General features: G+C 37.9%; 1 protein-coding gene across 4 annotated transcripts in view; it reads right to left on the reverse strand.

The window, feature by feature from the left end:
• Positions 1–26,091, reverse strand: part of CGNL1 (cingulin like 1) — a 55,735-nt gene that overhangs the window by 28,097 nt on the left and 1,547 nt on the right. For all 4 annotated transcript variants that reach the window (XM_064722291.1, XM_064722290.1, XM_064722293.1 and 1 more), the window contains exons 2-8: positions 11,360–12,959; positions 10,766–10,860; positions 9,757–9,850; positions 8,747–8,848; positions 8,211–8,359; positions 7,579–7,714; positions 5,600–5,812 (exon numbers count right to left, since the gene is read on the reverse strand). In XM_064722291.1, the coding sequence (XP_064578361.1) occupies positions 5,600–5,812; positions 7,579–7,714; positions 8,211–8,359; positions 8,747–8,848; positions 9,757–9,850; positions 10,766–10,860; positions 11,360–12,940 (2,370 nt within the window). In that variant the 5' untranslated portion in view covers positions 12,941–12,959. The remainder of the gene's footprint in view (positions 1–5,599; positions 5,813–7,578; positions 7,715–8,210; positions 8,360–8,746; positions 8,849–9,756; positions 9,851–10,765; positions 10,861–11,359; positions 12,960–26,091) is intronic.

The following is a 26,091-nucleotide window of genomic DNA, read 5'->3' on the forward strand; positions in this document are numbered from 1 at the left end:
AACTTAGGCATGACCTAACGTTTATATAAGTTATAAAACCCAGGGCCAGGAAAGCATTAACCTCTTAGCCAGTACCTGCATCAATGCCATGTTATCCCCCTGGCTATGTATCATGACATACTCAGATTGGCTTATAGTAACAGTCTTTTGAAGGTCAGAAGTTGTTGGATAGACTGGAGTAAAATATTAACTAACTCTGTGCTCACGTTGTTCCCTCTGTTTGACAGAGTCAAATACTTCCCATACATACACAAACAAACTTACACTGTCACGAGAAAAATCACCTGAACACATAAACTGCCTTCTGCTAACAGGGATTAGGGATTCTCCTGATGGCATTAAAGAAATAACTGGCTGTACAAGCTCTTGCAAAGCTTCAGAAACAAAGAACATGGAAAATCACACAAACATCCCCCTCCCTTCCCAACCAGACTTACTGAAGTAGTCCTAGCAGACGAAGGGCCACAATAGTTAATGACTATTTCAGATACACAGGATTATTTTTTTATTATCCTATAGATGTGGTCCAATCCAACTCAAACAGAACTGTGCAGGACAATTTTGCTGAGAGGCTTTCTTGACTCTACATACAGTATAAAACCCCCTAGCTGTAGTTTCATGGTACTGCCTGCACCCAAACCCACACAGGTATCCACCAAATAAATGGAGGAGTAAACTGCAAGGAAATGAAGGACTGGAGGAGGTGGAACTTAAAGACACAGTCACCAACTTAGGTATTCAGAGTGCTTTAGAGGCACATTTTATATTATTGTTGACAATGCTAGTATTCTATAATTTGTTTGGTACTTCATTAAATGGGTCCTGAAAACATGCATGATGCTATTACCAACTTCCTTTCCACACACAGAACAGACACATTGGGGAAAACAAATCAAATCTGTCTTCCAAACTTTTCCTATACAGTTCTAAAATAGGTGTTTCCAATAACAATACCTGTTTAAGGAGTGTCTGCAGCTTTCCTTCCACCATCACACATCTGTGTACCCTCCCTCTCTTTCCCCCACCCGATCTGTGTTTGCAGCACACTGAAAATCAATCAGAATCTTACCAGGCTTTTAGAGGGCTGGCAAAAGAGGGCAGAAAATGAAAGAGGGAGAGAAGTTAGGTCATGAAAGATGAAACATTGACTTGGGTCACTGATTGCACCATCTGACTCTGTACACAGTTTAGACCTGTTACCAACCAGCTTCTAGAATTGAAACAAAAAAGTGTTATTTCAACATGACAAAAGCTGCCTCAGGCAGGCAGAGGAAATAAAACATCCACCACTGGTGTTTCAAATCCTAGATTACCTTCTCTAAATCTTTTTCAATTGTTGTGTATCTTGCTTGAGGTGAACATACCAGCCTCAGACACAGCACTCAGGATGCAGATTCAGATGAGTTATGGATGTATGGATAAGAGCACATAATGATGTTTCCATGCCCAAGTCATTCTTATTGTATCATTTGTTTCTTTCACTGCTATCAAGACCATGGGCTTTTAGCATGATTCATTATAGCCCCAAGATTTCACCTCAGCTTGAAACAAGGCATAGGGTTTTTTTCAGATATATATATATAATTTTACAGTTATATACATTAAATCATTTAAAGCACCAAAGTGGTTTTGCAATGCTTCACACTTATACCTTCACTTGTCCCTGAGTAACTCAGCTAACCACTGTTCACTGCACAGTATTATTCCAAAACAGGTTCTCAGAATATACTAATTTAGTTATGTTTCATTTTACATTTCAGCTAATTCCAAACCATTTCTATAAAAAAAGAGCATACAGAGTATATCTCATTTGGAATGCTGAAGCCAGTTTTTAAGTTTCTGCTCTACATAGGAGATTTTTATTAGTTTCGAGGAAGACACATCATATTACCAGGTTAAGTAGAAAAAGATTCAATAGTTACTTTTCATTTCAAAGTTCTTTACACTTTGTGCTAGATTCATCTAAATTAACAAGATGAGAAAAGCCCAAACCCAAAGGTACTTCTCATGTATAATACCAGAGATTTATATTTTTTTCTTATTTTAAAGGAGGACCATTTTAGTTCATAACATGTCCAGAAGGCAACCACTGTCTTTTGCTGTTCCTACATTTGCTCTGGTAAAATTCCTTCTTCTCTTTAATTATAACATAATCATATGTAACACACACATGTGTTAATGGTAACGTGATCACCAGCTTCACTGCATTCTTAAATACCTTGATAAATTAATCAGCTCTGAACTGAGTGTCTGTATTGTCACTCTGAGAACAAGGTCAGAGATACGACATGCCAAATAAATCAGTCAAGGTCAAGTTCAGATAAGCCTCTTCCTAACGTGATGATTACAGCTTTTTCTGAACAACATCATTTGTTCAGCTAGCTTCTCTAAATACAGATGCAAATTTGAAGTGCTGTGCAGTTTGCAACTGCCCTCCTGAGCTGATACAATTTCAGTGGAATTAGAACAGCATTAGCTGCAATGTGCTAGAACCTTTTACCTGCAGCATTACATTCCAAAAGCTATTTCCTAATTTTACTGAAACAGTGGCACTTCATCTACAGTAACAGAGCACTCATGGTTAAAATAGCACAATCCTGGCCTGTTGTGTTGGAGAGTCAGATAAAATAACAGAAATTTTTCTCTGACATTAAAACTGGAGTAGAATTCATATTAATCTCTGTTCTAGCACTTGCAGTTATGGAGAAATCTATTCTTAATCAGAAAGACATTAATTTTTAAATTTATTATTAAATTAAAGGTAATTATTATCCCACAGAGGTATGTCATGGAAGAACAAAACTTTTCCTGTTGTTAAATGGAAATAGTCTGGTCTGTCTCAACAAACAAGCAATGAAGTCAAGAATAGTGACAGCCATTTCAAGACCACCACAGGCAAAAGACTTAACAAAAAATAAGTTAAAAAGGTAAACTGTAGCAAAGAAAAATAATATCTTAAATATTTGTGACTTTATTTCAAATTCTCTATTAAAAAAAGAAACCAGAAAATGACAACAATAAAAACCCAACAAAAAAACCCAAACTAGCACCATGTTAGTGAGCATGAGAACAGAATCATGATGACAAACAACTCTGCTCTGCTCTTCTATCAGATAACCTCGAGTATGTTTCTAACATGATTTGCAAACAGATCTGTGTGGCATTCACACACTAAATGCACTGCACATTACTTGCCAACCTATCTGACACCTCCAGCAGATGAAAATTCTGTTGATTTAACACTGGCATAAAAACGACTTCCTTTCCCCATGCTGAACTTCCTTAACAGCCCATACATCACAGAACACCTTTATTCATTGCACCAATCTGGATGATTTAGAAGCAACACAAGAACAAACACTCTTGTACATAGAGGTCCTGATACAACCTGATCTATCAAACATCCATATCCACGTTTTTTGTATGATAAACCACTATTACAGCATTTACACTCCTGGTTTGCTGATAAAATACAACAGAATGGCCCTTCCCACTAATCTTTGATGTAGGTTTCTTGTGTTCTGCCATCAGGGAAGAATTTTTCCAGCTTGCAGTAATCTATTAAAACAAAAATTAACAGGCCAAGTAGCTTCAATTGTTTATGTCTCCTGGGTATTTCAGATTAATTAGTGACCAAATAATGAACAATATATATAAGATCACAGCAGATCAGTCAGGAAACTTCCTGCAGAGAATGGTTACACTCTCCTGATAATTGAAACATCAAACTCGACAACAAATCTCAGCCAGCAGGCTTAAAGATAAATATAAAGATAATGCTGTGATTCAAGAAATCATTGAGTACAAATACCAGCAAAATTTTAAAAAAACCCTCAAAAATGAAAGAAAACACCTCCTTCCAATTAAACATGCTAAAAGTTTTACTTCAAATAAAAGCAAAAAATTCAACTCAAATGGGAAGAGAACTGGTACTTAGACCAACATTATACAAGTAAATTTCACTTTTGTACATCTTATTAAATTTACCATTAGATAGACTATGTCATGCCAGTAAATAAATGCTATTTATAAATATCTCTAAGCCACAGCAACCCAGTCATAGAGCCATTTCCCAGACTGTGTTATTGTTATGCCAAACAGACTCCTCTTTCATTTCTTGTCAGTCGTAATTACAGCTCCATAATTGAAATACAGTAAATTACCATGCACTAACTTTGAAAAGATGGTTCATTGAGGTTGAGCTGTCACTACGATTACTGTCTAATAAAAAATGATAATTTAAATGTTCTACTTTTCTCTCAAAGAAAAAAACTAATTCAGTTCATGCAGCTCAGACAAGTCAAATATCTTCATGATGATGTAAAACAAACAGAAACAACACATTTAAGCAAAGCTGAACAACCTCAAGTACAAATCCTAGGCTGCATAAACAAACTAGCATTTATAAAATTTTCTAACTTCTGAAGAAGATTGCACATTTAAAACAAACCTTTAAGAGGATAAAATCTTCTGTCAGAATTCAATCATACCTATCCAGCATCTTCCACATGAGCTCCTACTTTGCTCATAGAGCATATAAAGCTTAGAAATTTCTTTCCAGCTTCAAGCTTAATTTCCCCTCAGCTCTGTGTTACAACCAGCAGGATAACTACAACCCACCTAAGACCAGTGTAGGTAACAGACATAAATTAGCATGGATATCCCTAGGCACAAAACTGGGCCTACAGTTCTGACATACTGGTGAAGCCCGGTTCACCTGCAGAAATATTCTCAAACATTTGAGAAATAAAATGAGGGAATACAGAAAAGACACAAAAAGCTGTAAAAAGAATGCTCAAAACTTTAAGAGAATTGTCCTCATACCAAAAAAATCTTTCAATATGTTCCTACCTGCCGTCTCTATAAAGAAAATTTCACAAAGGCCATCTTTTGGAAAACAATAATAAATACGCACATCTGAAACTGTTCCTATTCTCCCTCTCACAAAGACTTCCTGCAGGTGCTGGAAGAGGCAATTCCTTCAGTTCTGTTTTCTTCCTGTCTGATTTGAAACACCCAAATCCCTGCTGTTTTCTTGTGCTCACATTCCTTTGACTGTTCAGTAAACAAGCATAAGTTCAATAAATGAAAAGGACACAAAATGAAACACAAAACCCTGTACTGGTAATTGAGAATTTGAATGGGCAAGGTGGAACAATGCAGCCAGGGAACAGGATATGACACAAGAAGCTGAATGTAGGAACAGTGGGCTGCAGAGAACTGCTAGAAATTCTCTCAACAGTAGGACTGGTAAAGCACACTGGAGCCCTTCAAGGGCACCCTCAAGGTTTTGGTGACTCTCTTTAACCCAAGCAAATGGTTCTCTGCACTATACTCCCATCTATTCTCCCTCAAAGTCTGCAATTAAGCAAATGCAGTAAGTGATTGAAGAAAGGACCACAACTTCAGCTGGGACAAACAAGCAAAACATGAGATGTGTATGAAATAAAACTTAGTATCAGCAGCCAAGAACCTCCTGGCCTAAATAAATCTTTGCCTACTTTGCTAAGAAAATAAGAGTATCTGAAAGCATCTGGTTTACAGCATCTGAGAGAGGCAGAACCTTCCCCTGTAGAGGTAACTGTTAGCACTTACGTACCTCTGTTGCTTTCTGCAGGCTCTGCCGTAGATCCAGCAATTCTTTATCGTGCTGCTCTTTAAGTTTGTCCATCTCTGTGTCATGGCTGGATACCTCTTCTTTAAGTGCTCCCTTCAAAGCTGTGAGCTCCCTCTCTCTCTTTCTCAAAATCTCTTCTTGTTGATCTTTTGCTATCAATACTTCTTGCAGATCCTGCTTCATTTGCATCAGCTCCTAAAGCCCAAAATTAAACACAGCTGTGTGTCAAATAGCCCCTGTGGATGTTCTGTTTATGTCTCACAGAAAGAAAGCACTTAAGCTCCCCAAGGACAACTTTGTTCCATATGACTAATATATTTCTTACAGCTTTTATAGTAAGCTAAAAATCTGTTCAACTCTAATATTATTAGAAGTATAACACACAGCTGATATTTTATATAATAGGTCAACATATTTGATGCTGCAAAAAACTATCAAAATATTTTAATGGTGTATGTTATACCATCTGCAAATAATGTAGGAGTCACTCCTACATTGTGCTTTCACTAGCAATGAGACAGATAAGAACAAAGAAAAAGCATTTTCCCCCAGCTGCAAGAGAAACAAACTCAGTGATAATTCTTTGCTTTCTTTTCTGCTGGAAAGAATAAATAAAGTTGCTTCTTCAAGTGCTGAAGACAAAACAAGTGCTTCCCAATCAAGCCCATGTCTTCACACCCTTCCTCCTCCCACCAGGGCAACCCTAAAAGTCATTTCCTCACTTCAAATCTCTGGGAAGGAACTGGAGAGTCAGTGAATCTGAAGACTGAAGATGCATACAAAAACACAGAATAACAGAAACAATCAGAAATGTAGCACTTCAAGAATTCTCTGATTTGGTATTTCTCCAGCTGTGAATAATTGTACTTTCAAAGAGAATGCAGGCTTCCCCTGCACTGAAGGAGGATCAGGACATCTAAACCACTCCTGACACACATCACCCACTCTGCCATTAAAAGCCTACAATGGAAGGGATCCTACCATCACCCCAGGCAGCATCTTCCTCTGTTTAATTATCAGTACTAACTGAAACTTTTTAACATTTTCTTTAAATCTCTGGAGCTAAGTTTCTTATTTCTTACTCCATCTCCACACAACATGGAAAAATTGATCACTATCACCTTTACAGCAACATTCTGTAAGATGTGGTTTTGACTCTTTCCTCACTTCTCCATTCAGATTGAAGTCCTTCAAAGATAATGTTTTTCAGTACTATCATCATCATCATTTGTGATATTCCCCTACTTGTGTTCAACTTTCAATTACAGTGCCTGAGATTTACGACACTCATTTAAGAGTAATCAAATCTCACCCATACAAAACAAGGTAGTTACTCTACTCAGCAGATCTTGCCTGCAAACATCTTTAATATTTCTGCACTGATACTCTTACACATCCTTATCAACAAATTTAATAAGCTGTGTTCTGTATTTCATCATCAGTATATTAGTATAACCAGGGCTACAGCCAATTCCTCTTTCATCCCAAGGTGACAGAAACTCTGTAACTCTTCTGCTCCTCTCCAGGCTCGTCCCTTCTCCCCCTGGTCCCAGCAATAGCAAGTAAATAATTTAGAGACTGCTTTCTTGAGTTCTTTTAATTTTTTAGCTGAATCTCATGTGGCTTTGATAACATATACATCTTTTTTAAACTGACCTTCCCTGCTCTTACCCCAGCTCCTAATTGCTAAAACTGAGATTATTATCTGGTAATAGTGGATAGCTCACCTGTCTGTCAGCCATAAAGACATCTGATCTCCTGCTCCATAAAACAATGGAACTTCCACTCTGTATTCCTTTTAGGGTTAATGTTGCTACCCTAACATGCTTTCTTGGGACCCTAATAATGCTACATTGATTTGGATTAATAGCAGAGGAAAAGCAAAAGCATGTATTTCTGTACCTTAATCTCCACTTTTCATGCAATTTTTCTGATCCCCCTTCTGATGGTTCCTAACTTACCTCAATCAGAATCTCTTTCTCCCCTTCATCGGTGTGTTTGGCACTATCCAGTTCATCATGCATCTCAGAGAGCTGGTCTTGAAGGTCTCTGATCTCAGTCTGGTGTTTTTCCTGCTCCATCTTCACTTGAAAAAGCCTCATCAGTAAAAATCAGACAGGAGTTTTTTAATTTGTAGAAATACTAGTTTGTTCATTCAAGTACTAAAAAAACCACACATTCCCATCTTACCCAGAAGAGAATGGGATAAAATGAGGGAGAAAAAATAAATGTCAGAGGGGTAAAAATGAGAAATCTTCTCACTAGGTATTTAAGTGGGGAGTTGTATTTTATTTCAGACCTGGCACTCTAGTCATTGAACTGTTTCCACACTTCAAAGACTTCAACTATATATTTTGACCATGAAATATTAAAAGCAACTTGCACTGAGAGGAAGATTGCTGAATTTATAATCTTTCTCTTCCTTCCAGATATTCTAAAGACATGACTCTTTTAAATGGTATAAACATTTCCTACAGGAACAAATGTCACTTGTCTGGTTCCATCAACACATTCTAGAGACACAGGTCTTTTTAATCTAATAGGTTTATGAAAAGGTAAAATTTCAATGATAACTTTGCTAGAATTAACTCACTCTTCCAGGTTTTGCCTGAGTTCCTTCTCATTTTCTTCCAGCTGCTTTTTTAAGGCTTCCTTTTCACATAGACTTTGATCAAGCTGCAACTGAAGATCTTTCAGACTTGCTCGTGTAGCATCTCTCTCTTCTTTGGAATTTTGCTGATTCTGAATTTTGTACACCAAAAGTTAGGCAAAATAATAGACAGCAGCTACATGATTAATACAGTTTGTCTCTCAGTCTGTGTCTGTCTCACTGCAATCCACAGATTAACATTTACCTCAGCAGATACCTAACAAGTGCATTGTGCATGTGCTTAACACTTCTATTCTCTGCTCCAAACTCCTTCTCAAATACTAAGAACAGATTTGTTACAAAGGGTAACAATGCTATGACCAACCACCCCTTAAATAAAAGTCTTCTGAAAAAGCACAGGTATATCTGGATTAAGAAGAATATGAAGCAAAAGGGAATCAGCTGGAGGATCAGTTGTCACTTATTTTAAAAAGCACATTTAAAATATTCAGAAGCTTTATAACAATAAAGTGCTGTACCCTAATTTCCAGTTCCAGTTTTTTCTCCAACTCTTCCACTTTCCTTTCAAGTTCTGCTTTTTGTTCCACCAATACTTTTACTTCAGCTGAAGAATCCGAAACCTACAATTAAATAGAGACATTTATTCCCACAAAGCCAAGATGTTCTTTGAGAACAATTTCTTTTTTGTAATCTAAAGCAAAGCTACAAGCAAGACTAACAAAGCGTGGCATCAACTGCCTGAGCTCACCAGGGATTTTTCACATGGGTCAGGCCCAGCTAAGATTTTCAAAGGAACCATGATTTGGTTTTCATAAAACTTCTTGGAAATTGCTCAAGGCATGTTGACAACAAAACACAAAATATACAAACGTAAAGAAAAATTCAAATTAGGCAACATATGACTCAAATCATGTGTACTTTGGGCCAATTTTACTGAGATATCACTAATTATGAAAAATGGACATCAAAGGAAAGCATGCTTATATGTTGAGACAGGTTTTCAAATACATTTTTTAGGTAATTTTCTAGGATGTATTTTGCAAATAAATAATGCTGTCATTAATAACAAAAGCTACATGAGTCTCTCATGCTATGTCTGTCTCACTGCAATCAAAAGATTAACATTTATCTCTGCAAATAAAGTTCATCTTTACCCAAGAAATTTTATGTGAGTGTGGCTAACATTTTTCTTCATTGCTCCAAACTCCTTCTCAAATAGTAAGAGATTTCTTCAAAAGGTTGACTGTGCTGTGAGCAACTACACTTAAAATCTTCTGAAGAAGCACATGTATATCTAGATTACCAAGAATATGAAGAAAAAAAATGTTCATTTTTACTAATTATACCCCAGGATAAAATAATAGACAATAATCATTTAATCCTTCTCATCCCATCAAAATTAAGCTCTGTTCCTGAGGGACCACATGAATAGCCTAGTAAAAGTCACTAAGGGGATTCAGATTCTTAAGGCCCTGTCTGAATATTGCACCACTTTGAAACAGGCCAAAGCAAATTAAAAATTCTTTACCTGTGTCTTTCCAGCAGCTCTTGACTTTAAAGTCTGAATTTTCTCAAAAACCAAGTTCACTTTCCTCTTTGTTGCATCGTCATTATCAGGACTTCTAAAACAGACAGTACAAATAAGCAATGATATGATCAAAGTTACCATGTGGTTAACATCAAACCAAATTCAGACTGTCCAATCTAATAAAAATCTCCACAAAAACCCCAAAATACTACAAACAAATCAGAAATTATCTTAACTATGATTTGCTAAATCTTCAAAGAGAGGAGTTAAAAATTTGTATTCCAAATGTTTTCTAAAAAGCCAACCAAACAAAAAAGAGTACTGAACTCTTGAAGTGCAAATCTCTTTTGTAGGATTGTGACTGGGGAAAGACAGATATTCAGCATGTTTATTACTCAGACATATTGAAATAAGAAGTAGCTCTAGGTTTTAGAAGTCCTGACTACTGCAACATAAAATAACACTGGAACAGGTCCCAGAACTTGCTATATCAGGAATTAAAAGAAATTTAAATGCATTGTGTATTTTGAATCAATTTAACCTTCCTTTACATTTCAATAAGTTATCAGTAGAAAATACCAAGAGTTACAGGTGCACAAAGTATTAAAAGCACAGAGGGTTTCTGCCAAACCTTAGGAAATAACACTTCATTGTTGTTGTTTAAAAACCCAAAGGCTTAAAGTTCCATGAGGCCCTATTTGAGTTCTCTAACAACCTCTACATTATTCAAAGTTTAATTCCAGATGTATTTAAAAGATAAACCATATTCTGATTCACAAGTTTCAAGTGCATTTAATCATATCCTATACAACACCTTATGTAAGTCCTGGTAGCCTGGGTATTTTGAGATCAGATAATGCCTTAGAGGACACAGCTGGGATACAGAATTGTGAAAGAGAAGTTTCATTTAATTATAGGTTTCACTTTACTGTTTCACATTTCAAATGTAATAGAAGAAAATATTGAGAAAATGCAGTTTCTTATCCAAAAGTTACATATGTATACTGACCCTTCCTTAAGGTAATTGTAAAGAATCTGCTTAGCAGTCTCTTCATTTGTCTGCTGTGCAAGATCTTGCTGGCCCTTCAGGAGATCAGGAGTTGCCTAAAAGATAAAGATAAAATGTCAAAAGATAAATATCCTGTGAGAGTTGTAAATACAAACAGTATAATTGGAATTCCCCATTTTATCCTATTAATGAAAACTTCTATGTGCTATGGACCTGAAGTTCTGAAAGATCCACTGGAGTTTTGCCTTACTGCAACAAGAAACCATACTCCACACCAAAAGAAAAAACAAACTGATTTTGCATACATCTTTTCACATTCTACTTTTGTGCATGTATGCTTAAGAATCTTCATATCTGTTTGGCCTCACCAGGTTCCTTTACTCATACAAAAATCAGTTGTTTTACAAATCAGGTTTTCTATACTTACAACAACAACAAAAAATTATATTTACATTTCTCCAGAACAATCCCATTTGGAATTATTGTATGATGGGAGTTTGTTCTAATGAAGACCAGAAAAATACACAATTAACAACAGGGCAGCTTTCATGTGCAAAGTGCAAAGGATAGCTTAAAGAATGAACTCAAAATTACCTGTATATTAGGGACGGATGAACATGTTTTTACAGAAATCTTCTTGGCTCCTGATTCAGGTGTAATTCCAACTCGGTTTGGCAACAACAAAGTAGAAGTTACTGTTTTAACTTCCTCCCTCTTACTGTGTCCTGGGAGTGTAGCTGATCTACCCATCAAGCTTTCTGTATCTGCTCCATTCTGTTTATGGTGTTGCAAAGAGCTGAAACTGCTGCTCTGGGTGTCTTTAGTGGGCATTTGCAGTTTTCCAACACTTCGAGCAGAAATCTTCGTCTCTTTGGAAGGCGACTTTTGATCTCTGGATAACTGCTTGTGAAGGCAAACTTTAGATGGTCTCAGCAAGTGCTCAGTTGACTTACCCAAGCTCTTACTGAATTCACCTAAATAAGCTGAATTTACATCAGCTCCTAATGACAAGGCACTATCAACGCTTCTTGATCTTTTACGGTCATCTGGATGAATTCTGTTCCTTTTCCCTGACCTGCCTCTTCTGTGAGCATCAACTTTCTTATCAAACTTCTCAATTAGCTGATCTACTCCTGGAAGTGAGCCAGTGTCAATATCACGACCAGTTCCCGGCAAGAACGGAATGTATCTCCTGTTTTCGTGGCGGTTCACGTTGTCCGCGTAGATGGCGTACTCTTGGTCATCCAGCAGAAATCTGTACAAGGAATTGGCAGAGGTGGGAGTGGCTGATGAGGACGAGGATCTTCGGGAGTCATTCAGCAGCGGCCCAGAGGAATCCTGCCTGCGGAAGGGAAGAACATCTGGTCTGGGCTTCTTTGTCTCGGGGTAAGCAGTGGGACTAACACAGGGGGACCCTGCTGCAGGTGAGAGTGTCTCTGAAACACACACCTCACTGGGGCTGATCGTGCTGCTGGGACAATCCTGCAGCTGCTTATTTGCATCTTCTACTGACCTGCTCAGATGTATTTTTTTTGAATTTGCTTTGGTTGACTCAGCAAGGTATGTATTTGTTTTCTGTAGGGACACTACTTTAGATGAGGAAATCCAAGGCTTTGCTTCAGTTTTTTCATCTGCAAAAGACTTAGATTTACTGCATAGAGAAGACTGGTAATTATCCATGTTCAAGTTATTTTTTTCAGGATCATATGGCTGCAAAAGTTCAGGATGTCTTTGAAAATTCAACAAATTTGAGGATTTTATAGTTTCATCTTTAAAATCTGGCATTCCACTATCCTTTTCATGGACATTGGTTATCTGCAGTTTTTTAGGCATAGAGGGTTGCACGTGCTGTGTTCCAGCAAACTTTGTATGGTCACTGGTTTTGTCGTCCAACTTCAAAGCAGTATTGGAGTCCAGGGCTGGCTTGTGCACAGTCTGAGGAATGACCTGCTGTTCTTTTCCAGGAGGAGGAGGATTTTCTGGCAAACATCCTTCTGTATTGTTCAGTACTATGTAAGGATGTCCATCGATTCCTTGGACTCTAATGCTGACACCATAAGATCCCGTCCTAGAATTTAGTGCATTTTTAGTTTTCTGAGTCTCTTCACTTGCAAGTTCAAGAGTGACTTCATAATCCTGCTGCATGTGCTTAAAACCAGCAAAATATGGCTCCATGTCTATCAGAGGATTATATCTGAACAGGAGAAAAATGACAAAATTCTCATTGTTTTAAGCAAGTTAGATTATTTCATTAATTATTTTGTTCTACCATTCAATGTGACAATGAAGACTAATGGCAATAACGCAGGGAAATCAATATCCAAGCTCTGTCAAGCCCAAAGCGAATACACTGTGGTACAAAGACAAATGTCAGACTGACACATTCTGATCAATGTAATGTCATTTTACGAATGTTACCTTCACAGAGCTTGTGCTCATTGCTTTGGAATCAAATTATTTTAAATATAAAAAAGTCTGGTACAATTTTGTTGAGCCAAAGCATGACTTCTGGGTATTTCCACTACCCAGAAGTGGAAATTATTTGTCATCTCAGAGTTTAAAAACACAATTTTCAAAAAACAGAAGCAATGACTCTGGTAAAGTTTTAAATATGTGAACGACTGTCATTCTATTATGAAACCAGTTCCTATCTCCTATCCTGAAGTCATTACAACATCACATACAAATTAATCAGGATGTAAGAAGACTGTACCTTTCACAAACCATTTTAAAGCCAGCATTTAGTACCAGCCATTTAACATTTAAACATCAGCCCAGGAGAGCAAAACACAACCAAGCAGTTTAAGGTTTTATGAGTTTCAGGTAACTAAAGCACTGCAAGGAAGGTCAACATCCTCATTCCTTTGAGTTGTCTTTTTTACATACTTGGGTTTCAACACTTGTTTCTAAGGACATCTTAAAAGAAACTTTTTCATTTATTATCTCGTTGTCATCCCTAAGAATAACCTTTCCTACATCTCCCAAATGCAAGCTTGTTCACAAAACTCCAGTTGCTATTTTAAAACAAGATACTTGCTGAGCAACAAAAATGGAAAAACACTGCTCGTATTTCCAAGGCTGACAGTGCCTTTTTCAGATCCAACAGGAATGCTAACTCCAGCCTATATGTGCCAAAACTGTTTCAATCTAGAAAACAATAAATTCACCCCTACCTGTGTTTTTAATGTTAAATGCCATTCTTTCTTTCTCTAACAGCTGGGTTTGCAGGCAGATTTACTCTAGTCTGTTGCAGATTATGAGCCAACTGTCTGTGGGCAGAGGCAGTGCAGGGACAGTACGAGTGTGTCTATAGAAGAATGGAACACAGGACTGAGAGTCTGACACACAACCTGGAGGGAATAAACTTTTGAACTGAGCTGGGGAGTTGAGTCATCACTGCGGCCTGACAAACCCCAGATCACTGAGCGATGGTATCAGCAAGAGGAAAGCAAAACAACAGGATGTCTCATGGAAAAACAAGCCTCTGCAGGCAGTTTCACTCTCCTGTCTATCTCAGCATGAAGCACCTCCCTCAGATACTCCAGTCAAGGGCAGACTTCTCATTTTTTCCTGACAGCAAATGAAAACGTTTGGCTCAATGTTCACAGTACATTAATTTCTACTCAATCCAAGCAGGAAAGCTCCCCTCAAAAACCTCTTCCTCTCTAAAAACCAACTCCAGCTCCTCCTCAGCAGCAGGCTTATAAATTGAAGTCCCACATGGCCCATTCACATGTGAGCCTTTGAGAGAAACCCCTGATTTACACACAGTTGGTAGCTCATCTGCAGTGGAGGAGTGTGTGAACATCTTTGCTAAAAGCTCCCCACTCAGCAATCCCAGCCAGATTAGAAATGCCCCCAATACAAACTAAGGAGTATATGGAACTGCACACTACACCTTCAAGCTGTATTAGCAGATCTAAAAAAGAGTAAAGTTTATCTGAATTTTTCAACAATGGCAACAACTAAAAAAATATAAAAAGAAGTCAATAAAAATAAACCTAAAAGCCAAAAAATAAAAAGGATTTATATCAATCAGCACAAGGAACAAATAAGCAATACATTGCAATACAATTACAATATGTCTGTTTGGGGGTGACTGCAAAAGCAGTCCTTTCAAACTCGTTTAAGTTGCTAAAAATATTAAATAACCAGAAAAAAAACCCCAAACAACCCCCATCTCCTCAAAAGTAACCACAGAACACCAACTCACCTACTATATAGGGGAATCAATATTTAGGTTAATAATCTACCTTAAATTAATGTGTTTCATTTGTCTCTAAAACCATAAAGAAGTATGTGTATTTGTCTTGTTCACATGTATTGTACTAACAAAACTCTTAATTTTATTGTACAAAAGGAGAAAACATTTAGAAATAAAAGAGCTAAACAAAAAATTTTTTCAATAACACATTTTATCTTTCTGGAACTGTGAAAAAAAAGATTACATTTATAAATTCCCATGACACCAACAAGAAAAGACAGATGACCTTACTATTCAGATATTTGAAGGTTTTACATAGAATTTCTATTTTATAGGATGTCAAGCTGTGTAATACTCACATGAACTACATAATATCAAACAGTTGCTTTACAAGACACAATAAAGTGGTTTTGCAATTTTGTAAGCATTTTTAAATTAAAGAAAAAGCACTAGTGGCTTTCATCACACGCAGCCTTTCTGAGGAAATCCTGAAACGATGTTAATGGATTAATGACAGTTACAGTCACTCTCCTGCACACGCATTGCACAGTCACACCTCGGGCTCTGGCAGCGTTACAGCACCAGAGCAGGAGCAGAGGGCTGAAGCTGCTCCTCTCCCATCTGCCCCACTCCTCTGACAGATGTCACCCTGCCACAAATGGGAACATCTGAAACCTCTGCTGGCTCAGTGCACACCTCAGCCCCGGAAAACCTCAGCTTGGCACAGTGGGTAAATGAAATCAGCCTGTGCTCCGAGCTGTGACCGACTGAGATGCTGCCATCGGATCCAGGGCAGGAGCTGACAGCTGGGGGCCCTGACAGCTCCAACTGCCCGCTTTTAATCTCCTCTAAGGCTGCTGAAGCCCTCAAATGTTATGACAAAACAGTCTGTTTACTCTCCAGCTTATGAAAAGAGGTTAGATAGTTCAATGGCAGCCGGGAAGGCAATTTCCCTGTTTGTGTGGCTCTTTGTTACATACTTGTAGTCACTTAAAAAAATGAAGAAGCTTTTTTTTGAAATAGAGAGTGATATAAGTTCTAATTCCAGGTTTTCCACCAAAGTAATTCTTTAAATTTCAAGCAATACTGCCTTGCTAGTAATTTTATTGCTATCTCAGAGTTTAAAAATACAATTTTCAGAAGACAGAAGCAATAACTCTATTAATAGGTGAACGACTGCCATTCTATTATGAAACCAGTTCCTGTCTCCTATACAACATCACATACAAATTAATTGGGATGTAAGAAAAGACTAGTTCAATTAATTATTTTCTTTTGAAAATATTCTACTTGCTAAAACAGATAATACAGCCAAGGACACAGAATCATCAGCATCTTGCTGTCAGGTCAGCAAGTAAGGTACTACAGAACGATGGGATCACATATTTTGTCAGCAACATGGCCTTGGACTGCTTGAGGTGAGCAGAAAATTTCAAACTGAATTTGTGTTTTAACTTCATTGTCAGGGATAGCAACCTTTAAAAACTTCTGTGAACAAATAAACAAAACTGGCACTCAAAGCTCCTCAAGCCTTTCAGTTTTGAGATTTCTTCCTAAAGTAAGACTTCATAAAGGTGCTTGAACACTCATTTTAAAAACTGACTTCAGTGGCTATGGAAGTCCCACATTTTATCATTCCTCAGAAATGGTTCCATTTTTCTGAACAACTTCTTTTTGCCAAAAACAGAAACTATGACATTTTTTGTTTATAAAGAGAACTTGTCAGCAGAGGTTTTCATACCTGAAAATCCAATACTCTGCATGTTCTTCTGTAGCACTTTGTTGTACAGTGGTGATATGATACTCAACAAAGAGCCACAGGAGATGAACACTGAAGGTTTAACAGGTCAAAAACTTTTTTTAAATTCCTTAAAAACATTTCCTTTCACAGCTACTTTATAGCTAGCTACCAGGAGCTATGTGAGACCTGCTCACAATGAAGGAAACCTCTGTCATGTGGAACCCTGGCTGCTCTCCCTGCAAACAGAAAGGAGTTCCTTTGAGAAACATCCTCCTGTGCCAGACATGTCTCTCCCCTTCTTAACATTACAGCATCACAAAGGCACGGAATTGTCTCCACCACCCATTGCAGTTCTTGAGCCAAATCTACAAGGCAGATTTATTCAGAAAAATTGCTTTCCCAATCCTGTTACATGGCAAACTCTGCATGGGAAGCTTGCTCTCCTGTATCCTGCCCACACACCCTCACCACAAAGCACAGCCCACCTTGAGCTGCTCGGGACAGACAGACAGACAGTGCAGGCAGAGATGGTGACCAGCATGGGGGGACACACTGTCCCACCAATGGATATGTCCCCTGGCCCCCTGAAGGAGCCACACACCCTTCAGAGGTATTGCCTCCCATTACACAGCTGCTCCTTTTGCACCCATCCAGTGAGGGAATATGGAGAATGAGAGACCTGACTTTTTTATGGCTCTAGGACTCCTCCCTGGCTCCCTTAATGTCAGAAAACCAGGAACTCCCCCACATCCAATATCACAATCCTGAGTCTCCTAAGACTGCATTACCGAAGATTTTTCATTAAAGGAAGATGTGGACATATCCTATTATCTCCTCTTTGGAGAAGAGAACTTTAAGAATTCTGAAAATTTTAAACTATTTCAGGCTAAATTACAAATGATATTTCGTTCCATGTAAATTATTTCCAAATTTTTATTACCATAAAAAAAAAAATCCTCATGGCCCGCATTATTGAGCAGTTGTCTTTTTTGAAAAAGCAGGATGTAACAATTTATGAATGTTTACTTCAGATATTTCACATGCACAGCAAAATGTCAGGAAGGAACTATAAAATTTGTTCTCCAGCCTTACATAACACTGAGCTTGCTCTCCAAGCTAAATAATGGATTCGCTGTGCAGCTGACTATTCAGAAAGTATCAGCAACATCACACAAAGTGGGTGTTAGGTCAATAATAAATGACAGTGTTATGGAAAAAGGACAGGAAACAACTTTACGAGAGAAGAGGAAGGAAAACTTACACACTGTGAGAGTAAAGAAAAGGAAACAGACAGGATAATTCATGGGAGGACCAAAACTGTAATGGTTTCACACTTGATGGAAAACATTCTCACAAACACGCCTTGCAAGTATGAGGGGAAACTTCATCACTCTCAATCCTACCCACAATTTGCTTCTGCCAAGGAAAACGGGCCTGGGCTGCTGTCCCTTTTAGTCCGTGGGGGAGACACCTCTGCAGTAGGATACATTTATTTGATCTACTGCTTACAGAGAGCAGAAGGGAGAAAAGTGAAATTTTCAAATTCTAGATATGGGGCTGTAAAAAAAGACAGTAAAACTCATTTAACAGCAAACTGACAATATCCAACAATAGAATGGCATCTGAAAACAGTCTGCCATTTTTCCAACAGATTCCTTATTCCCATTTAATATTTTTTCATACTAGAGTTTTTTAATCTATATAAAATTAATTTTTATCTATATAAAACTAATATACATTTATAATTAATATAATTTAATTACAAATTATATTATATTATAAATTTATATTAATTTTCTATTAAATTATAAAATTATATTTATAGCAAATGTGGCAGTTACTCCTCCCAGTTATTAGAAAGAAAATTATGATAGTTACAGTATACAATGAAAATGTCACCTCTTGTTTTTCCCCAGCACTGTCTGTAAACTGCCACTCCCTATTGAGTGGTCAAAATTCAAAACTTTCAAAAGGCTTATAAGAATGGAATTTCTACATATGGTGTCATTCTATATCTGCTGGTATCAGTGAGGAAAATAAACTACTCAGATTTATTTTATTATTGCTGTTGGTGTTTCTGATGTCAGCATCAAAGACCTACCTAAAATTTCTATAAATTCAATAAGAAACAAACCACTGAGTTTTTCAATATTCATTCCCTTTTAAACCAACCCAAAAACTTCATGTCCCATCTCTTCTTCCTACTTGTTGGAAGGAAAGATATGGTGACAAATTCTATACTTGAAAACAATCAGGAGTTCCTGTGAACCCAAGCCACACAGAATGCATTTTTCAAAGCTCCATGTACCAGTGTTAGACTGCAAGGATTACACTTGGTATCACACAGACACAAGATCAAATCAAGGCATCTCTTCGGCATCCAAGACAGGGCTGACCTACCACTGTGGGCAGAATTAGCCTTATATATTTCACAAAAAGCTAGCAAATGACATTCTTCCAAAAGCACTCTGTCTAAATGCACTGGGCACTGCATGCCCTGCACCCCCCATGCAGGTGCATTAGTGACTGTGCAGGGCAAAGGGACAGGAGCAGCTTTGAGCTGCTGCACCCCAGTGTGGCTGCAGGGCTGTGGACCCAGCCCTGCACGGCTCTGCAGGGACATTGACAGCACGGCCAGGCCCAGCTGCCACCCTGCCATGGGGAAAAGCAGCTGCTGGGAGCAGGCCCAGCCTTGCCACCACTGCCCATGGGGAAAAGCAGCTGCTGGGGAGCCCCCAGCCTTGCACACTGCCAGGGGCCCATGCAGGCCTCCCTGGGAGAGCAGGAATTGCAGCCCCCACACCAGAAGCCCTGTAACTCTGTGCCTTCCATGAACACAATATGAGTTGGTTTCTTTCTCCTTTGACCAAGCTGTGATTAAGTGTGGGAGTCATATAGCTTTGGGTGGATAATGAAGCATGAAGTCCAGCCAGGAACACTGACTCAGAGAAATACCTTTTTATAGGAAGGATTTCAACATTTCTCAATTAATTGCTTTCATTTTTATTCCGTGAAAGAAATCTCTCTTTTCTGATTTCAGATGGCTGTGTATAGATGACAAGTCAGAATTTCCTGCAGGATGAAAATCCCAAATAATACTTTTCTTCCATACTGTTAGTGAAAGCCAACAGCCATGCTTCAGTTACTATGCATTACAGATATTATTTTATTAATTTCTCCCAAAATGCAGTACAGTAAACTGGATGACCTTTGGGCTTGCTGCCTTAGAGAGGAGAATTTCAGTTTCAGTTCACCTTATTCAGAGAGCCAACAAAACAAAACATTAGCAGTCACCTTTCCAAGGAGAGGAAGAGGCTGTATTTAATAAGGACTGTCAGCAGAAGGAACAATTAGACGCAGTTAGAGCGAAAGATACTGTTCACTTCCTTGAAGTGAGGTTCATACACTCACTACAGCTGGGTTCATGCTCCCTCTGGCTGAAAAATGTTGTGTGTGAGGAGGTCTCAGTGTTTGAAATGTAAAACATCTTGTTAGTCCTATGAAAGTATGTGACAGATCAGCCAAATGCTTGAGCTGTGTGACAACTAGCAGGTTTTGTTGGCTTATTTGTTGGTTGGTTGTTTTTTTTTTTCCAATTGAAAATCTGCTTCAGTGGCTGTAAGTCAACAACAACATATTTTGGCAGATACTCAGGTCACAAAAATTTTCAGAGTTTTATTGAAAACAAGGACATAATACATATATTCAATTTTCTTTATCTGCTATGTATGAATTCATGTAGTCATAATTTTACAGGATTTATCCCTAGAGGAAACAACACATGACCTGCTAACTTCACTTACTGAGTGCAAAGTAAAGACTTAATTTTGTTGATGATGAAAATGCTAAGAAACCTCCAAATTTCTCATGTAATATTCTAAGCTATTACCACTGCATTATATACTGTGTATCATTATTTAAGAGCTCTCTTTTTCTTTACTGAAGTAATGTTTCCATATTTTCCCAAATCATAAGCAAAAGGGAATCAGAAACAAAATCAAAGACATTCCAAGTATACTAAACCAGAAGTGAACCTGTACATGAAATACAGTCCAAGCAGGAATCCACGATGGGCAGTGAGCAGTCCAGCCCTGCAGATGGGACAGTGCTGAAGGCCCTGGAGGCAGCTGGGGAGCTGCCCTTGTTTGTTCCTGGCTCCTGTGCACAAACAGCTGCCCGAGTGCGTTTGTGCCACGCTGCTCCTTCAGCTCCCACACGGGCTCAGATAAAGCTCCTGAACAGGTTGGGTTTTGCCACTAACAGGATCCAGTTACTGGCGTTATCTTGTGAGCATCTGACAGTACTGCACTACAATTAATATTTACAAACTTCAAATACAAAAAGCAAGTAACAACAAAATCTTATGCTTATTTCAGAGTTGACTATATACACAAAATAATCAATTTTCCCTCTCTTTTCTTAAAAACTTGCAAAAAAGGTTAAAAACAAGAAAAAAAGTAATAAAGTCACTAAGAGGAAATATTATTATATATACTCTTCTACTTTATCAAATTCTTGATGTTTGTATCTTTATGTATTGACAGAAATGGTGGCTGAGAGACACAAGGATACTCACAGATTCTAAAAGTGGTTTGTGATTTCAAATACAATAGCTGGTTTTCATCCAAACATCTGACATGAATACACTCACTCCACAAGAGATTCTGTGTTGTTTCATTACATTTTCCTCCAATTGTCAGTGTTAGAAACTGTATTTTGTTCCAAAGGAAATTATCTTAGAACATCCCAATGACATCATTATTGCTTAAATAGAAGAGAGTATCCTTTTAGTGGCTTGAGCAAAAAATCTCAGGTTTGTTAAGAGTCTCTTAAAAAGCCCTTCTCAAAGGAATGGACACAGCTAGGGCAACCTTTGCTAAGAAGTTTTACAAGTGCTTCAGGAACACATTATTTTATAAAATCATCTTACATAATTAAATAAAAAAGGTTCCTATACTTCAAACATTTTTTCCTTCACTTTAAATGTGACATTTCAGTGGACATTCTTCTAATTTTTCCCATGAAAACTATAATCTTGTCTACAGGAACTACTTTTACAACCACCCAACATATGCAACTTGCATGACCTTGATTATATATGATTATATATGTGTAACTTATTCCTGAACAAAATTAATAATGAACTATGAGTACAGCTGCTTGCAAAGACCAAGGGCTCACCAATATAAAGACACACACAGCAGGGTTAATCTCTATGGAGATGCAAGTATTTAAGTACAGAATCTACATGTAAAATAGGCTGTAGGAGTCATATTTACACAGCCAACATAAGGCCACAGCTTCATGTGTATTCAAGCTACTTATGCCTTCCATTTTTCTACTGTTAAACTTTGTCTTAATTACATTGTATTCCTTAAACACTTGGCTTCACACCCATCTAGTTTCTTTCAACTAACTCAGCCATGCGTTTTCAAATTTAAATATGCAGCCAGAACTGCAGGCCCTGAGCCCAGGCCCCACCAGACAAGATGATATCATCACACTGTCTGAGAGACATGAGCTGAGTATAGAAGAGAGAGGTTCAAAAACTGCACAGAGGAAAGGAGATGATGGTGAGCTGCACTGAATCACTCAGCAGGGCTCACAAAGCCTGTGCAGCCAACGTGACCTGCTGTGGGCCCTGCAAGCACAGGTTTAACCAGCCACCCTGAGCTGCCACACTCCTCACCTTCACACTGGAATAGCATAATTACCAGGGAAATGAGAGAGGCAGGGCTGCTTCTTTATGAAGCTTGAAGTGTTTGTGGAATTCTAATGCAACACTACATGCCAATTGTTCTTGTAAATAAAGGCTGCTACTGCTGAACACTTGCTCCCTGCATGTAACAACTAATGGTGTGCAAATAAACGTATGAAGGCATAACCCAGCCATTTTCAACAAGGCCAACAAAATATACTGAGCTTGACTTACTCAATGAAAACACTCCCACATATCTATATAAAAGCTTAAATTTTACCCTACTTCTGCATTATGCTTATGTTGAAGCAGAATGCAAATAACTACCCCCTTTTGCACATCTTTATGTACATTAAATACACCTCCCATTCTAATAACTCCAACAGTTCTTAGAGATATCTTTCAAAAGAATTCATGAGAGGGTTAAAACATTCCTAAAGGCTGGTAATCACTTACCAGGCTTCTGCAAGTGTGTATGAGAGTTTATATATACACTCACAGAAACACAAACACATGTGGGTATGATGACTATGTAAGCATGGCAGCCTAGACAATACATCTCCTTTTCACACTGTATTTAGCTTTTGTGTCCATATTTTAGCTACTTTTAAATGGTGCATGCAATGCACATGCAACTAAAGTATCATGAACTGCTGCAAATGCCTGGAGTCAAAGCATGGTCACGCTCAGACTGCTGAGAGTCCCATCTGAGTGGTCCTGACTCCCTGCAGTGCCTGGGGACCCTCCCAGAAAGGGGCCACCATGGCAATCACTGCAGCATCTCCCAGTCTTCCCAAGCTCCCTGGTGGCTTTTTGCAGTCTAAGTGCTTTCTGAGACATTTCTCCAGTCACATTTATTCCTCATTGCTCTCTTTTTTTTAGCAAAATCAAGAAGAATGTGAAAAGTTATTACAGAATATTAACTTTACATCTCATACTGTCAGCCTGATTAATGAAACTCTTAAATACAAAAGATGGACTAATAGAAATTAAAATATTTCATTTGGCTAAAAATTAAGAGGCATTCTTTGAAAAATGAAACTATATACCTAAAATGTCTGGCTATGAATCTTGCTAGCCACTTCATTTCACCTAAAATGAAAGGTTATAAGCCTACATTTGGATAAACTCCTCCATGGAGGCTGCCAGCTGTGTTGGCAGAGATGGTAAAGATCAGAAAAAACACAGTGAGCTCTAATCCCAAACAGTGGCAACTCCATGACTACCACTCCACTAAATCTTTAGCACATGCATTCTTAACATGTCCATTTTTTGGGGTTTAAGATTAAATTTTCATACTTGGCTACACTGAAAAGTATTACCATTTTGATTTAACACCATTCAAAGTCAAGGTCAAAGCAGCTTCTGAAATGTGTCCATGTTTCCAGATAAACATGCCTGGAACAAACACTCCATGGACACGTGAAACACCTTCCCTCACACATTAACCTGGTGAGTGAGGGAGTGGATTCTCCATTCTTCTGCCAATTTAGAAGAGAAATAGCAAAACCCAACTTATTTATTGTATTTTTGCACATCCTTCCAACGCATCATTCAACAAACAGAATTACCAAACCTAAGTTCGGGATGTGTCAAGTCTGTACCACCATCCTCTGTGCAGTTTGTTGAGACCTAGCAACAAAATCAGAGAAATTCCAACACCTTCATCTCATCCTGGCCATTCAAACCATTTGTTAATCTCAATACTGTAAGGATGTAATTCCTTACCAAGCCTGCCTCTGAATGGTATCACTGGACTGATCAGGTAGAAGATAACCTCCTCCTACCTCTAAAAAAAATAAGTGGGACAGATGGAAGAACACAAATTTCTTAAGCCTGCTTTATCTGAACACGTGGGCAACAGGTTGCTGCAACATTTCTGATGCCATTCAGAGTTGCAGAGAGGGTGCAGAAGTGAAAAAATGCCCCATTATTTCAGTGTTCATTGCTATTTCTCAGGAATCTGTTGGTACCAGTGATCTTCAGCAGATCCTTTGCAATTCCTTTCTATCAACTTAGGCAGATGCTGCTACAGGCTGAATGTTGTTTTGCACAATCAGGCTTGTGTGCTTGGTATTAATACACAGATTTCAGGTTACCTTCACAGGTAAAAAGGTTCTAAAAATAATGACACCATCATCAGTATGACTTCAAAAGCAGAAATGGTAAAACAGCAGACTGTAGCATGGAGCTGTGATGATCTACTTTTGTTTACATTTTTGCATCTGCAGAATTATTTGGTGTCAAAATACTTCAGCAGCTATTTTAAAATAAAAACCTGCCCACTATGATCCAGGCTGAATAAACTCATAGCACATATGTTCTTCTATTACTCCATGACAAAAGACTTAAAAATTCGCATTTGAGGTCATGTCATTCCACCTGCACACTCCAGATGACACTGCAGAACCCAGCCAAACCAGTTTCACCAATACTCCCAGAATAATCAACTTCCTATTACACAATGCACACCAGAAGAAGGAACTGTCACCAATTCTTTTCTGCAACTTTGTCATCGTCTTTTTGAGGTAAAATTCCTTATACAGGACATCCTGTAGACTATTTCTGCAGAAAATTAAATTTCACATCTCCCATAAAAACCCTGCCAGGGGAACCTAAGAGCATTCTCAGACATTTTAGTAATGACAGTGAGATCTAATAATGCAATTAAAAGAAATTAAAATAAGCTGGAGGCAATTCAGGCAGCCTAAGCAGTCTTGATTCATTAGGTTTAAAAGCAAAATGTAACTAAGTCAGATAATGAGAATAAAATTTAAAAACCCAAACAGTTGTGTGATGCACTCATGGAGTAGACAGGCTCTTGGAAATATCAACACAAATTCAGTAATCAGGGGGGTCAGCAATACAAGGCCTTTTAGGCCTGTCACAACATTAGTTACCTTTGTAGCGTGTATTTGCATTTAGGTGGCATTTAGAAACAGTTCATGTCAGTTGCAACTCAAGGTGTATGCAAACCAAGTAGGAATACTTTTCCTATGATTAACATATTTCAGAAACACCTCTAAGTTGTCAGCACACAGGTAAAAATATTGGTCGCTTTATAGATGCTTCATTTGAAGCACTGTATTTTTTATTTATCTTAGATTATTTTTAAAAACTCCATTAATATTAAACAACCAACTGTCTGCTTAAAGCAACCATCTTCTCTTATGTCAATGATTATCTTAATATTCTAAGAGAATTCTAACAAAAACTAGAAGCATTGCTTTCCTATTTTACAGAGCCTTCTGTTTTAGAAATGTAGCTGTGTCTCGAAATTAATAACATAAAATAAAAAGCAGCTTAATTGCCTTCCATAACATGACAAACTTCTAAAACATAATGTTTACTACATGTTAATCACAGGCTTCAATACCGTATGAAAGATTTCATTTCCATTTATAATTCCAAAAGTGAGTCTTCCAAAAGAAAAGACTCAAGTTCAAACTAATCATAAAAAAAAACCAACCAAACAAACAAAAACTTATAGCAACTTGTTACACTTTTACATTAATCATCAGTAACCACATCTGGCTTAGAACACAGTGTGAGCATAAGCAGATTTCTCCTGGGTCTAACATGAGAAAAAAACCCAAGACAATTCAGTGACTATGACATTTCTAGAAAATACAATTGCTAGTCAAACAAGTTCTTGCAAAGCACCTTTAAAAAGTAAACAGCAG

The sequence above is a fragment of the Zonotrichia leucophrys genome, chromosome 10 (genome assembly GCF_028769735.1).
Source record: "Zonotrichia leucophrys gambelii isolate GWCS_2022_RI chromosome 10, RI_Zleu_2.0, whole genome shotgun sequence".
In the NCBI taxonomy this organism is placed as follows: Eukaryota; Metazoa; Chordata; class Aves; order Passeriformes; family Passerellidae; genus Zonotrichia; species Zonotrichia leucophrys.